General features: G+C 36.5%; 1 protein-coding gene across 2 annotated transcripts in view; it reads left to right on the top strand.

Moving 5' to 3' along the window:
• CCNI (cyclin I) overlaps positions 1–15,232 on the top strand; it is a 35,769-nt gene that overhangs the window by 2,655 nt on the left and 17,882 nt on the right. The window contains exon 2 of one of the 2 annotated variants that reach the window (XM_045473667.1): positions 6,917–7,073. The exons of the other annotated variant lie outside the window; for it this stretch is intronic. Coding sequence (XP_045329623.1) covers positions 6,960–7,073 — 114 coding nt within the window. The 5' untranslated portion in view covers positions 6,917–6,959. The remainder of the gene's footprint in view (positions 1–6,916; positions 7,074–15,232) is intronic. 2 annotated transcript variants of the gene reach the window in all.

Consider the following 15,232-nt stretch of genomic DNA (forward strand, 5'->3'; position numbering starts at 1 on the left):
GTAGGCATTTTATAAACTATTCACTCATACATTAAGTTATTTGATAAACATGGAGAAAGAAGCAGCAGTGGTAATTGAAAGAATGGCAGGAGAAATGTGAAACTACTGTAAAGTTAGAAGTGTATGGAATATGCCAACCAAAACGGTCTTTTTGTTTCTTAGTTCCTAGAGACTTCTAGCTGTCTGAGCATTCAAAGTTTTGGATGTAACTAATGGCATAAAATAATAAGATATATATAACCATAAAGTTCTAGTATTTCAAACAGTAAAATTATATTTTAAGTGTTTGTATTTTATTTTTTTTTTTTTTAAATTTTTTAATGTTTATTTTTGAGAAGGAGAGAGCGTAAGTGAGGGGCAGGGAGAGAGGGAGACACAGAATCCGAAGCAGGCTCCATCCAGGCTCTGAGCTGTCAGCACCGACGGGACATGGGGCTTGAACCCATGAGCAGTGAGATCATGACCTGAGCCGAAGTTGGACGCTCAACGACCTAAGCCATCCAGGCGCCCCTGTATTTTATTCTTCAGCAGGTTTCATTATTCATCTAACTTAATCTATTTTACACATCAGAAAACAAACTTGTGCATTATCAGAGAAACAAAACTCAAATTAATGTTTTCTTCACTGTACCATTATTTGTCTTACTAGAATCTTAAAAAAGGAACCTAAAAGGTGTCCTGGTAATATAAATACTTCCATAACTTGTCTTCTGTTGGGGGGGGGAGGTTTTCCAACATTCTTAACTTGAGAGTAATTTCTAAAAGAAACCCTATTCCTAGATTCATCTATCATTAATATATCACCCCACTTGTTTTATCATTTATCCTCTTTCTTTGTCGCATATATATGTTGCATGCATTATGGCCCTTTACTCCTAAGTATTTTACTGTGTATTTCCCAAAAAATAGGAATATTCTCTTATAGAATTGCAGTAAAGTTATCATTAGTAAGTTTAACATTGATAACATTTTTAAAAAATCTTTTTTAAATGTTTACTTTTTGAGAGGAGAGAGCATGAGGGGCAGAGAGACAGAATCCAAATAGGGTCCAGGCTCTGAGCTGTCAGCACAGAGCCTGGCATGGGGCTAAACTCCCAACCGTGAGATCATGACCTGAACTCAACCCGACTGAGCCACCCAGGTGACCTTAACATTGATAACATCTACTTTAATTTGTCTGTTCCCATTATGTCAGTTGACCCACTAATGACTTTTAGCAGTTTATCTTCCCAGTACAGGATTAAGTCTACGGTCAGATATTGAACTTCCATTTTTCTGTAGCCTCTGATCTGGAATATTTCTGCAAGTGTCCTCCATGCTTTTTTCTTTCACTTGGATTATTTATGTCTTATTTTTGAAAGATAAAGGAAGTTTTAACTCTTTATTTTTTGTTACATTCCTCTAGTGTGAGCAAAGAATGTTTCCTTTATTTACTCATTTTCATATGGTGTATTACATAAATTGATTTCCTGAATGTTAAAGCAACTTTGCATTCCTGGGCTAAATCCCACTTGATTATGGTGTATAATTTTTTTTTTTTTTTTTTTTTTTTTTTTTGCTAGTATTTTGTTAAGGAATTCCACGTCTGCATTTAGAAGAGATGTTCATGGGGCACCTGGATGGCTCAGTCGCTTAGACGTCTGACTTCGACTCAGGTCATGATCTCATGGTTCATGGGTTCGAGCCCTGTGTTGGGCTCTGTGCTGATAGCTCAGAGCCTGGAGCCTGCTTCGAATTCTGTGTCTCCCTCTCTCTGTGCCCCTCCCCTGCTTGCTCTCTGCCTGTCTCTCTCTCTCAAAAATAAATAAAAATTAAAAATTAAAAAAAGAATAGATGTTCATCAGTAGTTTTCTAGTGCTGTTGTCTTTGCTTCACTGGCCTCATAAAGTAAGTTGAGAAATGCTCTTTACTTTTTGGAGGAGTTTGTGAAGAATTTTTAAAATTTTTCTGCAGATGTTTGGTAGAATTCACTAGTGAAGCCACTTGGGCATAGGCTTTTCTTTGACAATTGTTTGTGTACTGAATCAGTTTCTTGTATGGCTGTTCAGCTTTTTCTGTTTCTTTTGAAGTCCATTTTGATAATCTGTGGTTCTAGGTGCTTGTCCATTTCATGCAAATGGTCCAATTTATTTGCGAACAATTCATAAAATTTCTTTATAATACCTTTTATTTCTACAGCATAGGTGGTAATGTCTTCTCTTTATTCCTGATTTTAGTACTTTAACCTTTCTGTTTTTTCTTGGTTGGTGTAGCTAAAGGTTTGCCAATTTTGTTGATCTTTTCAAAGAACCAACTTTTGGTTTCATTGATTTTTCTCTATTTCTCTATTCCTTCATTAATTTCTGCTCATATTTTTTCTGATTTGCTTTTGGTATAGTTTGCTCCACTTGCACCCTATAAGTTTTGGCATATTAGGTTTTCTTTTTCATTCATCTTGAAGTATTTTCTAATTTCCCTCATGATTTCTTCTTTGACCCAGATTCCTTTGTTTTAAAAACAATTGTTAAAGCATCTAAATATTTGAAAGTCTTACTTAGAATCTTAACTGTAGAAGATTGAAGAACAGGAATCTCTTGAATCTGATGTTACTCTTCTTTACATGATTTGATGCTGTGCGTGCATCTCTGTCCCCTATTCATCCAATTTAAAAGTAATTTTCAAAGCACACATTTTGAGGGAAGAGTAATCACAGGGGCAGCTAGCCATTGGAGAATGTTGAGAAAGTTGGGGGATCCTGGTGAGCCACCCTGTTGGGTATAGCTAATGGAATGAAACAGGTAACTTTCGACAAGAGTTAATTATGTACTAAAATGGTAAAGAAGAAGCCTTAGAACCAATGAAGTTTAATCTCCAACTAATATAGGTGTTTTTTCTAAATATCTCTTAACAGATGGTCATCTAGCTTATACTCCATTTCCAAGGTTAATATTTATATCTGCTTCAGATGAAATTATAGTGACTTTGTTCATCTAATTTTAGAGAATCTGGGAAAACTACCAAGGCAACAAAATTGGAATCTTAGAACACCTCAGCATAATGTAACAATAGTTAGAATCTAATAAGGTGACTCTCCTTCAAGATGACTTTTTTAAAAAGAAAGAGTATATTTATGGTCCTGAACAAGGTCCCGTCTACCTTCAAAAAAAGGGCACCAAAACTGCATGCACAATGGAGTGGGGCAGGTGAAGAGAATTTGCCTGAGCGTACCTTAGTAAGTCTTAAGAGTTTTAGTTGACCATAAATTCTATCTGAATTGATAGTGTGATGCAGACTCCAAAAAAATAGCTAATGATCTTAGACTGTATCAATACTGAAACTGGTGCTAATTTAGAAGAACAAAAATCATGTCATGTGAGGAAACCTTGAACAGTTTTACAGCTATGAAAAAGATGAGTTGGTGGGCATGGTAGCCGCTTTCAAACATTTGAAGGATTGGCTTGTGAAAGATTAGATTTGGGTTTGTTTGTTTTGCTTCTTGGTTGTTTTTGTTTTTTGCCCCAAGGATTGAAACCAGCCTTTGGTTGAGTCCCAGTTTTATCAGGGTTCTATGAGTGATAAAAAGATAATATTGGTAGGTATCATTTCATTATCCTATTGTTTATTATTTCATAGGAGGTATAGTGGGAAGGGATAGAACCTGGTACTGGCACAAAAAAAGACACATGGATCAATGGAACAGAATACAGAACCCAGAAATGGAACCACAAATGTGTAGCCAACTAATCTTTGACAACGCAGGAAAGAATATCCAATGGAAAAAAAAGACAGCAAGTGTTGTTGGGAAAACTGGACAGTAACATGCAGAAGAATGACCACTTTCTTACACTGTACACGAAATAAACTCAAAATGTATGAAAGGCCTAAATGTAAGACAAGAAACCATCAAAATCCTAGAGGAGGACACAGGTAATAACCTCTTTGACTTTGCTGTGACAACTTCTTACTAGACATGTCTCAGAGGCAAGGAAAACAAAAGCAAAAATGAACCATTGGGACCTCATCAAGATAAAAAGCTGCACAGTGAAAAAAACAACTAAGAGGCAGCCTACAGTATGGGAGATGATATTTGCAAATGACTATTGGATAAAGGGTTAGTATCCAAAACCTAGGAAGAATTTACCAAACTCAACACCCAAAAAACAAATAATCTAGTGAAGAAATGGGCAGAAGACATGAACAGACACTTTTTCAAAGAAGGCATCCAGATGACTAACGGACACGTGAAAAGATGCTCAGCCTCACTCGTCATCAGGGAAATACAAATCAAAACCACAATGAGATACCACCTCACACCTGTCAAAATGGCTAAAATGAACAACTCTGGAAATAACATGTTGAGCATGCAGAGAAAGGGGAACACTTTTGCACTGTTGGTGGGCATGCATACTGGTGCAGACACTCTGGAAAATAGTTTCTCAAAAATACCCAAAAAACAGAAACTACCCTATGACCCAGCAATTGCACTGCCAGGTATTTATCCAAAGGATACAAAAATGCTGATTTAAAGGGGCACATGCACCCCAATGTTTATAGCAGTACTGTCAACAAAGTACGGAAAGAGCCCAAATGTCCATCAACTGATGAATGGATAAAGAAGATGTGGTATATATATATACAACAGATTATTACTCGGCAGTTAAAAAAAAAATGGAATCTTGCCATTTGCAACGGTGTGGATGGAACTAGAGTGTATTATGCTAAGCAAAATAAGAGAAAGACAAGTAAGATTTCACTCCTATGTGGAATTTAAGAAATGAAACATGAAAATAGGAGAAGGGAAGGAAAAGTAAGAAAAACAGGGAGGCAAACCACAAGAGACTCCTAATTACAGAGAATAAACTGAGGGTTGCTGGAGGGGAGTTGATTGGGGGGATGGGCTAAATGGGTGATGGACATTAACAAGGGCACTTTTAGGGATGAGCACTGGGTGTTATATGTAAGGATGAGTCACTTAATTTTCTTAAAACCATTACTATGCTGTAAACTAACTTGGATTTAAATTAGAGAAAAGAAAGAGTACCTGGAGTTGAGGATAAGGGTGGCATGGAAATTGAATAAGTTTATTTGTTTTAAAAAATTTTTAATTTTATTTAAAACAAATTTTCATATCAATTCTAGGCATTTAAATTTTTTTTTAATCCCATAAATTTGAAGCGCATACATAATATACACAGTTGAAAAATGAGATAGTTATATGAGGTTTATAATGAAGAACCGCAGTCTCCTGCTTCTGGACTTTCTCACCCTTTTCTCACTTTCTTGAGGTGAATCTCTGAGCACTTAACCTGTTTCTCTTGTTATTTAAGATATTTTCAAATAACTTGCCCTACTGTTTTTTGATATTTCAGTTTTAGATATTAATAGTTTTCCTACTGTGACATGTAAAGGGGTGGCTCTCGTTTTACCTTGTAATACCTCTCATCTTCTCAGTGCAGTTTTATCCGTTTGATAAAGTCCCTATTTAGTATATTCATTATTGTTATGTAAATGTTGATATTATTACGTTTGCCTTCTTGCATAATCTTTTTTTCTGATGTTAATTGCCCTTTCATTTTCTTAGCTTTTATCAAATCTAGTTGAGTCTTGCCACATCTTAGCTTCTCAATCAATTTTCTTTTTATTTTGAGAGAGACAAAAGGACAGCGTGTGAGTGGGGGAAGGGCAGAGAGAGAGAATCCCAAGTAGGCTCTGTGCTGTCAGCACTGGGGGTGGGGTTGGGGGGGGGGGGTTGTGCTTGATCTCACAAACCTTGAGATAGTGACCTGAGCTGAAATCAAGTCAGATACTTAACCAGCTGAGCCCACGTAGGCACCCCTCAATCCAATTTTCTAAGCATGGTTGTACCTCTCAGTCTCTACTTTCTTTTTCTTTTCTTTCTTTATTTTATTCTATTATTTTTTTTAAAAAAAACTTAAAGACCTTTCTCCTGGACTTTCAGTTGCACTGCACTGATCTGGACTGTTGCTCTTTAGACTTGCTCATTTTAGGGTGCCCGTCACTTTATTGTTGAGTTTTCTAGATGATCACTCTCTAGTAGAACTTTCTGCATTGATACAGATGTTCCTTTTCTGCACTATCTGATGCAGTATCCACAAACTACATGTGGCTATTGAGCATTTGAAATGGGGCAGTTGTGACTGAGGAATTATATTTTAACTTCATTTAATTCTAATATAAATAGTTCTGTGTTTAGTTAGCGGACACTGTATTGGAAGCACAAATAAAGACGATTTCATACTGATTATATGGGAATGAGTGGGATATAATGCTATGGATTTCATTTTTTTTTTAATGAAAGAAAAGTTTAGTAACCTTTATCTGATTAGATTTTTAAGAGGAATATTTGGGATAACTACTTTTTTTTTTTTAACGTTTATTTATTTTTGAGACAGAGAGAGAGCATGAACGGGGGAGGGGCAGAAAGAGAGGGAGACACAGAACTGGAAGCAGGCTCCAGGCTCTGAGCCATCAGCCCAGAGCCTGACGCGGGGCTCGAACTCACGGACTATGAAATCGTGACCTGAGCTGAAGTCGGACGCTTAACCGACTGAGCCACCCAGGCGCCCCTGGGATAACTACTTCTAAGAATTACTAGTATGAAAATCCAATGACTTAAAATTTGTTGGCACAATTTGAGATGTAATAATATATTTTCTTCAGAGTCTATAGGTTCTATCAATTATACGTCCATGTTTTTATTGTCTTTACTACTGGGTTTCATATTAAAAGTGAATATGTTTAGGTAACATAATTATTGTAACGTTTTAATGTATTTTAAAGACCTATGAAATCCTATACTGCCTTGTAACATTCTTATTTTGTTTTATGAATTGCTTAATAAGAACAACATATTTGTACAATGCTACATGTACTCTATAATTAAAGAAAAAGCATTGTTTTATATTTGATTTTATAGGTAGCTACATCAAGCTGGGAGGCAGGCAGATCCAAAGGATATCATGAAGTTTCCAGGGCCTTTGGAAAACCAGAGATTGTCTTTCCTGTTGGAAAAGGCAATCTCTAGGGAAGCCCAGATGTGGAAGGTGAATGTGCCGAAAATGCCTACCAATCAGGTAATGATTTTTCTCTTCACTCTAGATAGATGACTTAGAAATAAGTGTACTACTCTCATATAGTGGTGTCTTGACACTGCATGGGAGAAATACATACTATTAAAGGATATGCTCTATTTTTTATTTAAGAAACTTCTTGTTTCATTCTGAAACAAGAATGAACTTTTTGTTAGCTTGTGTTATCTGAGTTACAGCTTTAAGAAGATACATTTGTTCCCTTTCACTATAGCCCAGTGCTAACACCAATAAGCCTTCTTTATTTCTAGGTATATAGTTAGCTATGGAAGCTGAAATTGTCTTTAAGTACACAAAAATTGTTCTTTCTTTCTTGGATATTTATAAGGGGTTCAAGTAAGCTACTAAGATAATGCCAATGTTGGATGCTTCTAGAGAGATAGGCTTCTTACCACTCAATTACTATTAGCCGTATGCCTTTTCTTTTAGAAATGTTTATGCTTCTAACATATAATCCTATTAATGTTTTTTTTTAACAAATAATTATTCAGTTTATGCACTTCCAAAGCTTATTGTATAAACTCTTTTTATCCCTAGTATCTTGCATTGTGCTTGGGATAAAGAACAGTGGCCAAGAAATTTTTGATCTGTGTAGGTAAATGAATAGCAAATATCTGAGTTCCTCCTTTGTTGGTTTAGGTTAACCTTTGTTTGTAGGTTTTTGAAATCTAAATGCATCTTCTAATTCTAACCTATTTCTGTCATTCTTTGTCACAAGCTGATGAAAAATGTTTTGCATTTATTGTTACTTATTTGTCATTTAGCAGATTGAAATTAGTTAACTGGAGTGTGTTACCATATTTAATCCTTTGAAATAGGTAATAGTCCCTTTGCTCAAGACTTTATAAATTATTTTTAACGTTTATTTATTTTTGAGACAGAGAGAGACAAAGCATGAATGGGGGAGGGTCAGAGAGAGAGGGAGACACAGAATCCAAAGCAGGCTCCAGGCTGTGAGCTGTCAGCACAGAGCCTGATGCAGGGCTCGAACTCATGGACTATGAGATTCATGACCTGAGCCAAAATCGGACGCTTAACCGACTGAGCCACCCAGGTGCCCCAGGACTCAAGACTTTAATAAGTAGTAGAGTTATAATTTGAACCTGAGGTAGTTCTCTTCCCATTATACTTTGTTTTCAGTTTTTACTTTTATGTACTTGTGTGATTTTTAATTTTTTTATTACTATTTTTTTAAAGTTTATTTATTTTGAGAGAGAGCAAAAGAGTGCAAGCTGGGAAGGGGAAGAGAGAGGGAGAGACAGAATCCCAAGCAGGCTCTGCGCCATCAGCACAGAGTCCGATGTGGGGCTCAATCCCATGAAACATGAGATCATGACCTGAGCTGAGATCAAGAGTCGGACTCTTAACCAACTGAGCCACCTAGGCACCCCATCTTGTGTGATTTTTTTAGATTACTTGGGAATTCAGTCATTCAGTAAATGTTCATTAAGTAACTGTTACATTCTGAGCACTTCTAAGCATTGAAGATACATCAGTGAGAAAACTGAAATTCCTGTCCTTATGTTCTGACATTCTGGTATGCCTCAAAGCTTAAATACACCTGGCTTTAGAACCATTTCTTTCTTCCTTCTTCTGCTGTCTCCTTGAGTCAGCATGTAACCAACAATAATATTCTTTTACAACATAGTCCTTAAAGGTGATACTCTACCAAGATTATAGTATATTGCTATGTTATCACTTAACCTGGCCTATTTCTATAGGTGACTTAGTAAATACTACTGAGGTAATACCAGAGAATAGAACAGTATTAAACTTCTAAGAGGGAATACTTAAGGATTTGCTTTTAGTAACATCAAGTAGAAGCCAAAGTTAATTCTCAAATGTGGATGGGCTTGTTCTGATGGAGATAGGGAATAAGGTAGGGATAAGAGGAAAGAGCTGTAAGGGCTGGAGCCACTTTCCATAGTAACCCCCAAAGATACTTCTGTATTCTAGTTCTAATTTTTTTATTTTCTTCTATCACTCTTCACGGACTGGCTTTTTTACTTCTCTTTCCACGATTACTTCTAATCATGTTTTCCCTTCTTGATTTCTTGCAGAAAAGAAACAGTCTTGTTGTTAAGCCATATACATACTTTGTCCAACTTTTCTAATTTTTTTTAAGTGCTGGTAAAAATGGAAAAATAAAATATTTTAATTTTCTGCTTTGCGTCTTTCCTTCAGTTTCCTTATGTTTCTTTCTCTACCTAAACTCTACCTCTGGATCACTCTCTTACAGTTCTCTTTTAATCTGCAGCTCGTATCCCCAAGTTTAGAACAGAGTGGTCACACGAGAATGTTATACACCTATCACTCCCTGTGTGTGTGCTCCTACAGCACTTTTTACTTCCCTTATAGCACACAATTATTATAATTTCCTAATGATGTGATTGTGAGTTCCTTTGAGCTAGGGTTGTGTTATTTACTGGCATATAATAGACATATAATATAGTAGTAAACATTTACTGGCATATAATATAGTAGTAAACATCTTTTAAATGATTCTTTTAAATCATTTCTTTGTAATTATTTCAGGTTAGAGAAGTTCTTTTACATAGTAGTACGTTCAATTACACGATAATTTTGTTATATGAATTTGGGGGAAAAATTGAAGACTGGTCAAAGTGACATGCACTTTCAGATATTCTTTATTTTGCTAAAGTGCTTTTGATATGCAAAGACAAAACTATGCTTGAAGCTGTTACTATAAAGATGGTTTTCATTAGAAGTTTGAAACTCTAAGGAATCTTCAAAGGCCATATAATTATGTAGTTTCCAATACATGATCTCGAGCCACTGGGCTTCTGAGTGTATCAGAGTCACCCAGGAGATTTCTTACAGAGATTCCAGGCCTCACTCAGACTTCTTGGGCTTGTGGTGGCAATTATGGAAATATGTATTTTAAAAAGGTTTATAGTTTTATTAACATGAATTAGATTTGGGAATCACTGATTTACTCTAACCACACAGTAGAAAAGTTCTCCTTCTAACATCTCTGGTAAGTGGTCCTCTGTTTTGGATATTTTATTCATTCTACTATGGAAAAACTATAAGTTAATGTCAAGTTTTTCCTAAATTGAACCTGAAAACTCCTTCTTTCTAGTGGCCACTTACTGGTTCTAGTTTTGTCCACTGGAGCAATACAGAATAAATTTCCTTGTTTTAAGTGGTAGCCCTTTATTCTTTTTTAAATTTTTTTTTCAACGTTTATTTATTTTTGGGACAGGGAGAGACAGAGCATGAACGGGGGAGGGGCAGAGAGAGAGGGAGACACAGAATCGGAAACAGGCTCCAGGCTCTGATCCATCAGCCCAGAGCCCGACGCGGGGCTCGAACTCACGGACCGCGAGATCGTGACCTGGCTGAAGTCGGACGCTTAACCGACTGCGCCACCCAGGCGCCCCAGTAGCCCTTTATTCAAAGATGTGTTAAGCCCAAAAAGTCATCTCTTTTGCTTTTTTTTTTTTCTCTTTCTTTCTTTCTTTTTTTCATTCATTCATTCATTCAAGTTAGTTAACATACAGTGTAGTCTTGGTTTTAGGAGTAGAACCCAGCGACTCATCTCTTACATATGACACCCAGTGCTCATCACTAAAAGTGCCCTCCTTAGTGCCCATTACCCATTTAACCTATTCCTCTACCCACCTCCCCTCCAGCAACCCTTAGTTTGTTCTCTGTATTTAAGAGTCTCTTATGGTTTGTCTCCCTGTTTTTATCTTATTTTTGCTTCCCTTCCCTTATGTTCATCTGTTGTGTTTCTTAAATTCCACATAGGAGTGAAATCACGTATTTGTCTTTCTCTGACTGACTTATTTTGCTTAGCATAATACTTTCTAGTTGCATTCACATTGTTGCAAATGGCAAGATTTCATTTTTTTAATTGCGAGTAATATTTCATTGTATGTATATATGTACACACACCCACGTCTTCTTTATCCATTCGTCAGTTGATGGACATTTGGGCTCTTTCCATACTTTGTTGTTAGTGCTGCTATAAACATTAGAGTGCATGTGCCCCTTCTAATCAGCATTTTTGTATCCTTCGGATAAATACCTAGTAGTGCAATTGCTGGGTCGTAGGGTAGTTCTGTTTTTAATTTTTTGAGGAACCTCCATACTGTTCTCCATAGTGGCTGCACCAGTTTGCGTTCCAAATAGCAGTGCAAAAATGTTCCTCTTTCTCCGCATTCTTGCCAACATCTGTTGTTTCCGGAGTTGTTCATTTTAGCCATTCTGACAGGTGTGAGGTGGTATCTCATTGTGGTTTTGATTTGTATTTCCCTGATGACGAGTGAGGCTGAGCATCTTTTCATGTGTCTGTTAGTCATCTGGATGTCTTCTTTGAAAAAGTGTCTGTTCATGTCTTCTGCCCATTTCTGCACTAGATTATTTGTTTTTTGGGTGTTGAGTTTGGTAAATTCCTTCTAGATTTTGGATACTAACCCTTTATCCAATAGTCATTTGCAAATATCTTCTCCCATTCTGTAGGCTGCCTCTTAGTTTTGCTGATTGTTTCCTTCATTGTGCGACATCTCTGTTGTTTTTTAACCATTTTTTGATTAAGATTTCTCTTGTACCACCCCAGGGTTTCTTTTTCCAGATCTACTCTTCTTAGTGTGTTTCTTAAGTTGTGATCTTTCAGTTGTAGTTAATAATAAGCAATGAAGTGAAACTATTGCTTTATCTTGGTTTGATAATTTCATTAAAGCAGCCTAAATTTAGTTTAGTTTTGGCAGCAGTGTCATGTTGGCTTATTGAACTTGTTTTTAAAGCTGCCTTTTTTTTTTAAACATTTTTTTTAAATGTTTATTTATATTTGAGAGAGAGAGAGAGAGACAGAGGGTGAGAGGGGGGAGGGGCAGAGAGAGAGGGAGACCGAATCCGAAGTAGGCTCCAGGTTCTGAGCTGTCAGCACAAAGCCCAATGCAGGGCTCGAACTCACAAGCAGTGAGATCATGACCTGAGCCAAAGTCAGACGCTTAACCAACTGAGCCACCCCGGTGCCCCTCCCTCTCTTTAAATACTGCACTGCCTTAGTTATTATAGCATTATAATAAGTGTTTGGTGGCATAAACTTTGTGTTTTTCTCAAGATTGTGTTGGCTATTCTTAGCCCTTTGCTCTTTGAATATATTTTAAAATGCACTGGTCAATTAAAAAGTTTGGGGAGTCATTTACTGAATCTGTCAGTTTGGGGAGAATTCTTTGTAATATGAGTCTTCCATTTCATGAACATAGACTATCTCTCTATGTTCTTTAAAGTTGGTCCTCTGGGGCACCTGGGTGGCTCAGTCCATAAAGTATCTGACTTTGGCTCAGGGCATGGTCTCAGTTCATGAGTTTGAGACCCTTGTCAGGCTGTGTGCTGACAACTCGGAGCCTGGAGCCTGCTTCAGATTCTGTCTCTCTCTGTCTCTCTGTCTCTCTAGCCCCACTTCCTCTGCGCTCTGTCTCTCAAAACTGAATAAATGTTAAAAAAAAAAAAAATTAAAGTTGGTCCTAAGTTTCTTTTAATAATGGTTGGTAGTTTAGGTTTATTTCTAGATATTTGAGTCTTGGTGAGGCTATTACAAATGGTATTTTAGATTTTTAATTTTTTTAATATGCTGTTTCTGTACACGTATGTGGAAATAAAATAGCTTTTTATATATTGATTATACTAAATTAGCTTACAGACTGACTTGTATTTTTTTTATTTAAAAAAATTTTAATGTTTATTAGTTTTGAGAGAGAGATACAGCGCGTGAGCTGGGGAGGGGCAGAGAGAGAGCGAGAGACACAGAATCCGAAGCAGGTTCCAGGCCTCCAGCTATCAGCACAGAGGCCAAGGTGGGGTTTGAACTCACAAACCGTGAGATCATGACCTGAGCCAAAGTCAGACACTTAAGCAACTGAGCCACCCAGGCATCCCAGACTCATTTGTATTTTTGTATATTATACATAGACATGTTTACTGTAAATAATCATGGTTTTGTTTCTTCCTATCCAGTTCTTAATACTTTTTATTTATTTTTCTTGTTTTATGGAATTCGCTAGGGCCTCCAGAATCCCACTGAATATAACTAGCAAGTATCTTTGTCTCAGTTTTAGTTTGAGGGGAAAGTTTTGAGTATTTCACCATTATGTATAATATTTGTTATATATTCTTTAGGTCATCTTGATCAGATTAGGAAGATTATCTCCCTTAATTTGTCAAGAGATTTTTTTCTAAATAGGTGTTAAGGTTTTTTACATCATTGGATTTTGTTAACAGTTTGCTTAGGAATTTTGCATTTATGTTCATGGGTAAGATTGGTTTGTAATGCCTTTTGTCAGGTTTTCATAATAAAGTATGCTGGCTTTGTAAAGTCAATTGGGAAATGTTCCTGCTTTTTTTTAAAAAAATGCTCTCTCTCAATTTGTTTAGGTCGGTGTTATTTCTTAAAGGTTGGCAGGTTCCACTGGGGGCCTAGAGATTTATTTGTGGGAAAGTATTAAATAATTCAGTTTCTTTGGTAAATGTGAGACTAATCAGGTCTTCATTTAAATCGTAGTTTTGTAAATTGTGTTTTTCAAGGAATTCATTTATTTCATTTAAATTGTCAAATTATTTGTGTAAAGTTGTTTAATATCATTTTTCTTTTTTTTTAAAGGTAGAGAGAGTGCACACATGAGCAGGGGAGGGGCAGAGAGAGAGAGAGAGAGAGAGAGAGAGAGAATTTTAAGCAGGCTCCATGCCCAGCATAGAGCCCCCACATGGGAGTTGATCTCACAACCATGAGATCACGACCTGAGTGTAAATCAAGAGTCAGACGCTCAACCATCTGAGCCACCCAGGCAGCCCTATAATATCTTTTTAACATTGAAAAAGTTCATAATGATGTTCTTTTTTCATTTACTTAGTGATTTGTGCTTTTTTTTTGATTAGTGTTTCTAGAGATCTGTGGACTAGTCTTTTAGTTTTGTTGATATTCCCTGTTGTACGTTTGCTTTTTTTTTTTTTTTTTAAGTAGGCTTCCCACCCAGCACAGAACCCAGTGTGGGGCTTGAACTCAAGACTGTGGCATCCAGCCCTGAGCTGAGGTCGAGTTGGATGCCTGAGCCACCCAGGCACCTCACACATTTGTTTTCTTTTTAAGTTTTGCTCTTTTTTTCATTTCTTGCTTCTGTTACCTTTGTGTAATTTGCTGTTCTTTATCTTGAAGTAGATGCTTAAAAAATTGATTCTTCTATTTTAAGATACACATTTAAAATTAATGTTTCCTCGAAGTGTAGTTGTTCAACCATGTCTCATTTGCCTCATGGGGTTCTTAATTTCAGTTACTATGTTTTTTAGTTCTAGAATTTCCTTTTGGATTTTTTTATAGGTATTTTTCTAGTGAAATTCTTCATTTTTTCATCTATTTTCCTGCTTTTCCTCTATTTTCTTGTATATTAAGTCCTTTTTTAAAAAATGTTTATTTTTTTATTTTGAAAGAGAGCACGAGCAGGGGAGGGGCAGAGAGAGAGGAAGAGAGAGAATCCCAAGCAGAGGCTCTGCACTGTCAGCACAGAACCTGATGTGGGGCCCTATCCCATGAACCATGAGATCATGCCCTGAACTGAAACCAAGAGTTGGATGTTCAGCTGACTGAGCCACCCACGTGTCCCTTAAGTCCTTTTCTGATAATTCAAAGATCTAGGTCTTTTTGTTGTTATCCCTTTTTTCTCTTGGTTTTTGGTCACTTCGTTCTTTTATCATACCTCCTTAATTTTTCTTAATTTTTTAATTTTAATTCCAGTATTGTTAACATACAGTGTTATGTTAGAGTCCAGATGTACAATATAGTGATTCAGTGTATCTATTCCTTACTCAGTGCTCATCAAGATAAGTGTATTCTTAATCCCTTTCACCTATTTCACCCATTCCCCCCCACCATCCTCCCCTCTGGCAACCATCAACTTGTTCTCTGTAGTAGAGTCTGTTTCTTGGTTTGTGTGTCTCTCTCTTTTTCTCCCCTTTTGTTCGTTTGTTCCATTTCTTAAATTCCACGTATGAGTGAAATCATATGATATTTGCCTTTCTCTGACTGACTTTGCTTAGCATTATACTATATAGCATACCCAATAATTTTTAATTGGATGCTGAACATTATGAAAAATTGTAAAGGCTCTAGATGTTTTCTT

The sequence above is a fragment of the Leopardus geoffroyi genome, chromosome B1, assembly GCF_018350155.1.
Source record: "Leopardus geoffroyi isolate Oge1 chromosome B1, O.geoffroyi_Oge1_pat1.0, whole genome shotgun sequence".
In the NCBI taxonomy this organism is placed as follows: domain Eukaryota; kingdom Metazoa; phylum Chordata; class Mammalia; order Carnivora; family Felidae; genus Leopardus; species Leopardus geoffroyi.